Genomic DNA, 10049 nt, shown 5'->3' with positions numbered 1-10049 from the left:
CCCCTACCCCCTTTTAAAAATTGTACAGTAAAATAGTGTGTCTCAACCATATTTCCTGTATTCCTTAAATCTCTAATCCCCAGGCTCATTTTCCTTTTTATGAGGTTGGTAAATATGCACATATTTTGTCATATTTTTTACATAAGTCTTGTTTGGGTTTTTGTTTTGTTTGCATTTTGGGGATTAAAAAAATAATAATGGAAATGTTTGGATTGTTTTGTTGATAATTTGCGTGGTTAAAATAAGGGTAGAAGAAGGCACCCTGGTGGCACCATGGGTTGCACATTGCATAACTAACCAAAAGAGCAATAGTTCAAATCCACCACCTCATCACTGGAGAAAGAAGAGGCTTTGGTAAAGATTTACTTCCTAGAAGCCCCTCGGGGAGGTCTACCCTGCTCTGCAGTGTCCCTGTCAGTTGGAATGGACGCCAGGGCAGTGAATTTTGTTTCTCTAAGAGTAGGAGAAACTAGTCCCTTTGAATTGTAAAAATATGTCCCTGTTTATCATATCATCTTACATTTCACTGTGTCAATATTGAAGTCACAAACTGTTCCAAGAACTTCTAAGTATGTGTCTTCTTTTTACAACCTAGGCCATTGAGAATGCCTCACCTTCAAAGGAAGCCATCCTCAGTACTTTGTATAGCAGTTTGAATAAAGTCATCCTGCACTGCCTTTCCAAGCCCCAGCAGTCCCTCTCTGAGTGCCTCAGCCTCCTCAGCATCCTTGACTTTCTGCAGAATCACTGGGATATTGTCTTTGCCACTTACAATTCCAATGTTAGCTTCCTTCTCTGTCTCATGCATTGCCTTTTGCTGCTCAGCTCGGGAAGGTAAGAGTCAACTGCTTGTTCCTTACTTAGTAATGGTCAACATAAAATAAGCAAACTTTAGAAAAGCACTGGTGGAGGTACACATAAAATGATATAGTCATTGTATTTATCTAATTATTTAAATTATGGAGCAAAGCAAGTGGAATTATCATGAAATGATTACTACCCTGTTTCTACAATCCAAGGTACTACTGATTGTAAGGTATTTCATTGATTAAATTTTTGAGGCAGAAATATTCCAATATTAAGTGCACATATTAATTTAATAATCAATAAATAAAACTAGATTTCAGAAACCTTAACATTTGATAAAGGAAATAGTTTAATTTTTTTTTAATTTGCAGAAAAGTTTACAAAACATGCAGGGTTTTCATTGGATCATTCATACATATTTTATTTTGTAGCATCAAAAATACATTCTCATTCCATCATTTGTACACATTTTTAGAACATTAATAACAATATACTAATAGAATTAATTACTAACAATGGTAGGATTGTAGATACGGAGTTGTGCTGCCAACTGAGAGGCTGGTGGTTTGAATTAATCAGTTGCACCACAGAAAAAAAGATAGACAGTTTCTTCCCATGTGATTTTTGGCCTCTGAAAACCTGCTGGAGGATCAGCTTTGAGTCAATTCTGATGTTACAGCAATGGATTTAATTGAGTTGAATTGATCAACATATTGTAGATTGCACTTCCCTCAACCAGCTTATCTGTTCATTACTTTATACTCCTCTCTCCCTTCCTTATTGTCCTTGGTAATTAAATAAAATTAGCTCTATATGCTTATAAGCCTTTCACAATGGTGATCTTACACAATATTAGTCCTTTTGTAACTGAAATTTTGCTTATCATAGGCCCTCTAGATACATCCATATTATGCATGGTTTTTTGAATCCTTCATTATTTTAAAATGTTGCATAATGCTTCATTATGTGCATGTACTAAAATGGACACTTGGGTTGCTTCAAATATTTTACTATGGTAAAAAAGTAATCCTGCAATAAACATGGATGTGTGAAGGCTGGTTGTCATAGTTCTTATTTCTTCAGGACAGCTGGGATGGCTGGATCAAATTATATTTCTATTTCTAACTTTCTCAAGAAGTGCCAAATCACTTGCTATAGCAACTGCATCATTTTACATTTCCATCAGTGGAGTATATGAGAGTCACGATCTCTCCATACCCTTATCAACATTTATTGTTTGTTCTTTACTAACATTGCTGTTGTTACCAAGGTAAGATGATTATCTCTGCTGTTTGGATTTACTTCTAATACGTAAAGACATTTGACTGTGTGGATTATGATAAATTATTACTAACATTGAGAAGAATCAGAACTCCAGAATAGTTGGTTGTGGTTATGCAAAATCTATACTGAGTCTTAGAAGCGATTGTCCAAATAGAACAAGGTAACATTGAATGGTTTAGAATTGAGAAAGATGTTTGTCATGGCTGTCTCTTTTTTCCATATCTATTCAATTTATGTGCTGAACAAATTCAAGAAGCTGCCCTTTATGAAAAAGTAATGAAGCATCAAGACCTAAGGAAAACTCATCAAACCTGAGTTATGAAGATAACACAACCTTACTTGTTGCATGTGAGGAGGATGTAAAGCACTTGTTGTTATAATTCACCTTCAATGTGAGTTATATCTTAACATTTAAAAAAACCCAGAAATCATCACCACTGGACTGATAGGCAACATCATGATAGGTGGAGAAAAGGTTGAAACTGTCAACAGTTTCATCATATTTGGATCCACAATCAACATCCTTGGTATTAGTCAAGAAATCAAAAGATGAATTATTGCAATGAGAAAGTCGGCTGTCAAGGATCTTTACAAAGTGCCAAGGAGCAATCATGTCAGTTAAAAGACGAAGATGCACTTGATTCAAGCCATGAATCTTTTCAATAACTTGTTATACATCTGAGAGTTGTACAATGAATAAGGATGAAAGAAGAAGAATCAGTGCCTTTGAACTGTGGAGGAGAGTATGAAATATGCCACAGACTGTCCAAAGAACCAACCCGTATGTCTTGGAGAAAGTTCAAGCTGTGGTGCTCCTTAGAAGCAAGGATGATGAAACATCATCTTATACACTTTGGCTAAGTTGTTTGCTGTTATTGTTGGCTTGAAACCAATTCATCATTGAAAACTGTAGGGTTATTTTAAAGACACTAAATTTCATGGGAGGAGATTGCTCCTCTTTCTCCTGTAGAGCAACTGGTGGACTATGCAATCCTCACCATCTCATTTCTGATACACTTGAGCCCATTGCAGTCACTGTGTTATTCATCTCATTGGTTCTTCCTCTCTTTTGCTGACCTGCTATGCTTATACTTTTTCTTTTCAAATAAAATTGATGGCTACCCCTTTTACTTATCACTCCTTTATTACTGATTTCTAAGTATTTATAATTTTTATCATTTTCATTTTGATGAAAAGTGTAAATAATTTTCCTAGAGTAAAACTGTAAGTTCAATTTTATTCCCAAGTTGAAAATGGTTCTTGTGATCTTAACTTCTCCTTTTAGAGTTTTTATGACTATGTTTCTTATTCTTCCTTTTGTATTGTAGTTATTCTCATTAATAGACTGATATATAATGACAGAATATGTAATATTAAATTTTATCATGTGAGCTAGGATTAATTTTACATACAGAAAAGACACACACACAGTAGGGAATTTGTGAGAGCCAGACTTTGAAGAAATTGCCTTGTTTTTCCATGTCTTGTAAGTTTTATGCCTTTGATAGTATTCAGCCTATCACTCTTCTCTCTCTTTCTCTCCCTCCTCCTCCTTCTTCTTTTCTCTCTCTCTCTCTCTCTCTCTCTCTCTCTCTCTCTCTCGTTAAGTTTTCAATCCCTGATAGGCTTATGCTTTACACAGGTTTTTGCCTTCATAAATTTTACAGGATATGATATTAAATGTCCTCCTAAGTACACTTGCCTAATGAACAATAATAAAGATCCCTTAAATTGATGAATATTGTTTTGAAATATAAAGTTTTTTGAAATATAAAACATGCTACATTTCTCTCTTTTGTGCCAATTTCTTTTGTGGTAGTGTTATATGACACACATTCACTTAGCATCTTGGACTCACAATGCTATATCTCTTTTATTGTACTCATAAGCCATGTTGAAGGGGACAGGGGAAGGACTAGGTGCTACTATACTTTGCCCTTGTATTTTATCTTAATAAATTCCAGTTCAAATGATTAATGAATGATCACTTGACATGCCAAAATTCCATTGAACATTGACTATTACAAAACACTGCTGTAACATATCTTATTGCTCCCTGGAACCGTTGGGAAATAACCACAGCCTTGAAGAAGAACTTACCCTTTTTACTTATTTGTTTGAAATAGAAGAATCTATTTTCAGTGTGTAATTTAACTCGGGGAATTGTTTAGGTCCCTATGTTTAAAAAAAATTAGTGGCACAAATGACTAAGTGCCAGGTTACTGAAAATTAGTGCTTCAAACCCACCTTAGAAGTGTCTTGAAAGTAAGATGTGGCAATCTGCTTTTAAAAAAAAATAAGCAGAGATGCTTGGCATGAAGAAAGGCTTCTGTTTCACTCACCTAGGCCAGCCCTAGAAATGGCCACAGATTAACAGACTTTGACCATAAGCTTTGTGATTACCCAAGCAGTGATATAGCAATCTTGCCATTGTCTAGTCTATTAAAGTGAGAAGTAAATGTAAAAAAGAGGTCATAGCCTTGACAACCTCTGATAACAATTCTACTCTGTGCACATCATGATTCACAATCTACTTAAAGGCAACTGACAATATAACAGCAACACAAGTAGACATTTGGCATGACAATTAATTTATGTTCTTAAAATTGCATCCTTTTCAGATTCTGTGTAGCTATTTAGTGACTTTTACCAATTATTGTTGTTGTGTGCCACTGAGTTTGAACCAGTCCTTAAGTGACCCTCCAGTGTGTTTTCAGAGGCAGTTAATTACAGGGGAGGAGATTGCCCATTCTCCTTTTGCAGAGCAGCTGGGGAACTAAAACCTAACTCATTTGGGATTACAGTGCAGCTTCTTGCCACTATTGTATTTATCCATTTAGAGGGCTCAGGTGGCCTAGTGGATACAGAGTCATACTGCTAATCCAAAGGTACATGGTTTAAACCCACCAGTTGCTCCTCGGGAGAAAGCTGAGCAGTCTCTTCCAGTGAAACTTACAGCCTCTGAAAACTCCCTGGAAGGTCATCTATGAGTTGGTTCTGACTTGATAGCACATAACAACAACAATTTAGTAGCATAATTCCAAATCTAAAATGTGAATGTGATGCAACTCTATTCTAGACATTTCAAGATGACATTAGCATGTGCTGATATTTTTCATTCCACGTTTGCCCTTTTTATCCCCATGTTTGTCTTTTCCATTGCATTGTGCCTACTTTGCTCATTAAGTTGAAGGAGTCTCCAGGGAGGAGATGCATGGAGATTAATACACGTTGGGCTCCAAGAGTGCATAGTATATGAGGTGTTGGCTGTGTAAACTGCTAAACCACTCTTAGAGCTAGATACATGAAATGTGGAGTTCTTGACAGAATTGAAATGTGAACTGTGGTTAAAAGTTTATTGAGAATTTTAAGATGGTGACAGTAGGTCATTAAACAGAGAATATGGCCATTTTGAAGTTGGGCCTTGTGGAAATGAGAAAGGCACACATCTATAAAATCATCTCTGGTCCTATTCACGGCAGGATGAAATTGGTGTCAATTGAAGGCATGATTCAACATTTTGGTCCATGCAAATGACAGGTTTTGACAGTAGAGAGACCAAGAGAGAACTCAGGAAGCCATTGAGAGTAAGGAGTAGGATTTATTATGTCAAGCATAAAGAAGGTATTTCTTCCATTTTCCAAAATAATTTTGCATAACAACCATAGTAGAAGTTGTTATTAATGTTATTAGTTTATTAGTAGCAATAGTAGTTTAGCTAGTGTATGGGAAGATGCTATTAGTTTTAACCAAATAATATTTTTCATATTGCTATGTACTGAGTTTGGGAGGTACATATAAAGAACAATATAGAACAATAGAATGGTCACAATGTGACTAAAATTTATAACAATCAATCTATTTTTCTCCAGCTATCCAGAAGGATTTGGCTTAGAACTCAAGCCTAGGATGACTCCTTATCAAGTCTTTCTTTCTCCAAATGAAGAAGTGGGAGGAAAAAGAGGGGAAGATTTCCCAAGTTTGAGTGATGGTACATTTTATTTGTTTTTAATTAATAGAAAGTAGGTGGATAAAGGTAATTTCTAAGAAAATCCAGATAAATGTACAAGTACAGTAAAGTAAGCCAGTAGAGATCACAATTCAAGCATTAGTTGCATAGTATAAATGGAATGAGAAAGATGGCTGCATAGATAAAAGAGGAATAAACTTATAGGTTCAGGACTGGAGGTCGTTCCTGAATCCCAGAGGCCTTCACTACAAATTTATCTCTGGAATTTTTCTCTGAACTAGCAGACACAGAAACTGGGACGCTCCCTAACTTGGGTAACGCCAGTACCTTGTTATCTCTCAGTATTCTTCCTAGAAATAAGGAAATACTATTCAGGAGAAATAAGCATTTTGCTTTCTTTGAGATTTTTCAGTTTTGACAGAGTTTATCCTTGAATTTATAAATCTCAAATCAAGTGAAAAGAAGTGTCAGTGTTGAAGGAAAGTAGCTAGTTCCATGTGTATGAAAAGTTGCTCTCTTGATCCAGAAAGTCCAACTAGACCCTCATCTGTCTCTTTGGTTTGCAGAGTATTCCACTTTGTAATCTTGTGACATAAGATTTAGGCACAAGGGACATTGAGTTTAGATCACATTGATTCTCAAAGCCAGTGCTCAAAATGATTAAGACTTAAAAGTGTATCTATCTGGACACAGTAACAATATGAACACACACTCTTGAGAGTAGACCAACAGATCTGCATTGAGCAATGTCCATTTAGCTAGTGACAAAACCACACAACAGGCTGGCATCAGAGAAAGGACTCAGTAGTCATAGATCAGACAGAGTTATGTGTTCATTGGTGAGTTATGCATATGGGGAATATCGGGCAGAAATGGCTTGGTCTGACATTATCTGGGTAAATCTGTGTCTCCTAGATGGGTGGTGATGGGAAGTGTGGTATAGAGCAAGATGAATTGCTAGGATTCTAAAGACTCAGGCATAGCCATGCAGTGATATGAAAAAGAAGGCTGCAATAAATGGCTTGGAGATGTCTATCAGAGCTAGAGGTAAAAGGCAAGGGAGGGATCTGCAAGGTTGACAGTTGCTATTAGTCCCAGGACTATTTAAAAGTTGCCTTCTGGTCAGAGTTTGTGATACTGGATAAACTTTAAGATATAAATGTCTATTAAAGTATCTGTGACCCTCATCCTATTACCTTCCCTGAAAGAAAATCTGAGACCACCCTGATTATTCAATGTCTTTTCTCCTCCAGTACAACACAACATTCAGAGAATGGTACGAACTCTCTGGCAAAAGCTTGTGGCACAGAGGCGGCAGGTGCTGGAGGATGTCTTTAAGACAGATCTTTCTGTGAAGCCTGGAGAAAGTGAAGTGAAGATTGAAGAGATCACTCCACTCTGGGAGGAGAACATGCTCAAGGCCTGGCAGCATTACTTAGGTCTCTGCTCATTAGGTTCTAGGAAATAAGAACTCCTGGTTCTTATACGACAATGACCCACAACACTTTGCTTGGGGCTTGGGGTCTTTTTCAACCAGATAGCTTATCCATTCTATGTGTGAGATTTGCATTACTGTCTCTCCCAATATCTTTTCTCACAAACAACACATATCACTTTTCATCTAGGTTGAAAGGAAGACTTAACCCCAACTAAATATATCCAAGTAATTGCTTAGAAGAAGGGCAAGATTCTGGTCTAGACACTGAAGCTTGGATTTCTAATACCTGCCCTGATGATCAGCTATCAGAATTGGAACTTTGCACCAGGTCATGTGGTGACCTGAGCTTTGGGTACCTCATCTCTTAAATGAAAGTTTACATTCCAGAAATACCACTGTTGCTTGAATCACATAGTGATTCACCATTTACACCCTTATATTAGAGAAAGCAATGAAGTTTTAATTTTGTCTTTAAGAATGTTGTTACTGTCTAAATTGAGATTTGTATACTTATGTCTTTTAGCATCACTGAGGTCACAGTGATTATTTCTATGTCTATTGTGCCATGTCCAGTGTTCCGAAGCTTAACTTATTTGTCTTTCCAATTAGCTATAACAGATATGTTCATCCATGTATGCATGCATATATGTATGTGTAATTTGAAGTAGAAATAATATCAATTCCATTCCATGGGAAAGTTAAGTTGGGTAGATTGAACAGCTAGGTAGATATATTTATGTTGTTATGTGCCATCAAGATGACTCCAACTCATATATAGCTCTGAATAAAAGAATATAAGCTTGTAAGTGGGTCTCCTTTTGTCAATGATCATATATTTTGAACAATCTCTACATTTTATGACCTTTAAATTCAAGTCCTATGTTATCTTCATGACACCTCAATGAGCTGAATTGATATTTCTTCTATTTTGTAGAATGAGAAAGCTGAACCTCAAGAGCTTTCCCAAATCTGTTCAATATTTGGCTGCTGGCAAACAAACTTCGAAGCGTGGGTTTATTCCAACTTTGGATGATTCCAAAGTCACCACGTTATTCAGAGTAGGGAACTTTGGAAATGGTACTTGTGATGCAGGTTATCTTGCTTGTTGGAGGGAGGTATGCTTAGCTCACACCCTGGGCTGGCCCTGTGAACGCCAGGCCAGCTGGAAGCCTTGAGTGTGTGCTCCTCCTTCTGTCACCCCCTAATATTCTTTCCTCCTTTTCTACAGCATCTGAGAAGAAGACCCTGGCTAGTCGCTCAAATGTCACTTACCACAGCAAAGTCACTTCCTGGAGTGAAAGCCTGTCTTCAGCTATGAAACTGATGCCTGGTCGGCTAGTCAAGGGCCCTGAATGCAAGGCAGAGGTGAGTTCAGATCCTTCCCTCAGAGGAGCTCAGCTATCAGGTTTGCTCCTAGGGGTTGTATTTGCTCTCTGCTCTCACTGGCTACAATTTAATCCCTTGCTTTTTTTAACATGAATGTATACTAAGGTGGTCTCCCAGTTTGAAGTTATATACAGGGAAACCAGATTGCAGTATGACTTCAAATGACGTGAACAAAACAAAAAGAAAAGCAGTTGCCACTGAGTTAATTTTGATTCGTGGAGACCCCTTCTGGAGTTCAGGGTAGAACTGTTTTCAATTGGGTTTTCAGTGACTGATATTCCAGAAATAGATTGTCAGAACTTTTTTCCTAGCTGCTTCCAGAGGGACATAAACTACCAATGTTTTTGTTGGCAGCCAAACCCTTAAGTGTTCACAGAGACCCCAAAATAAATATGGACTCCATTCCTTCAGGGAACTCTAGTGAAGCAGTCTGCAGGGAGTTTTACTACTAGCCCAAAGGCTGCATTCTGGTGGTTCGAATCCTCCATTGGCTCCAAGGGAGAAAGAGGGACAATCTCTTCCTGTCTGATTTCACAGTGTTGAAAACCCACTGGAGGGTCACTGGAGGCTGTGACTGAAGGTCAGTGAATTTTAAGTGCTCCTGTGGCATAAAAAAAAAAATCTTATTCCCAGTTTCCTTGTGAATCACTGTGTTAAGTGGCATCTAGTCCAAAGCTCAACAGGAATTAAGTGTGTAAGGCCAGCAAGAGAAAGTGGAACTCATGAGAAGAAATGTGATGAGCTATTTGAACTGAGTGGGTACAAGTTTGGGGAGTTTCTCTTCCATGTCCTTGCAACTACATATTGAGTCACCCTACAGTTCAGTGATTTACTGTGACCATAGGCTTTGTGGTCAGAAGTTTGGCTGGCTTATCTTTGCCATAGTTTGTTTGAAGTCTCAGGCATAGGGAGCTGGGATCACCTGAAGGTTCATTCACATATCTGGTAGTTTTGATTAAGGTCTTTGCTGGAATTGTCAGCTACAGCATCTGGACTTCCTTAGGGCTTGGTGACCAGGTCTCAAGCACTGTTGTTCTGATAGTAAGGGCCATTTTACTTCTTTTGACCCCATTTCAGTACCACGGAGCATCACTTTTACTCCACTCCACTTTTCATGAAAGGCTCGAAGTAATGCTCAGATTCAAGAACAGGAAAATTCTACCT

At 37.6% G+C, this 10049-nt stretch overlaps 1 protein-coding gene across 1 annotated transcript in view; it reads left to right on the top strand.

Annotated features, from left to right (window-relative positions):
• The window catches only part of WDFY4 (WDFY family member 4), a 704682-nt gene that overhangs the window by 414056 nt on the left and 280577 nt on the right, over window positions 1-10049 (top strand). Inside the window, exons 35-38 of the mRNA XM_006897732.1 lie at window positions 596-834; window positions 5964-6082; window positions 7315-7500; window positions 8728-8864. Coding sequence (XP_006897794.1) covers window positions 596-834; window positions 5964-6082; window positions 7315-7500; window positions 8728-8864 — 681 coding nt within the window. The remainder of the gene's footprint in view (window positions 1-595; window positions 835-5963; window positions 6083-7314; window positions 7501-8727; window positions 8865-10049) is intronic.

The sequence above is a fragment of the Elephantulus edwardii genome, unplaced genomic scaffold (genome assembly GCF_000299155.1).
Source record: "Elephantulus edwardii isolate Elephantulus edwardi_28Jun2011 unplaced genomic scaffold, EleEdw1.0 scaffold00213, whole genome shotgun sequence".
Taxonomy (NCBI): Eukaryota; Metazoa; Chordata; class Mammalia; order Macroscelidea; family Macroscelididae; genus Elephantulus; species Elephantulus edwardii.
This window is presented reverse-complemented; position numbering and strand designations above follow the sequence as displayed.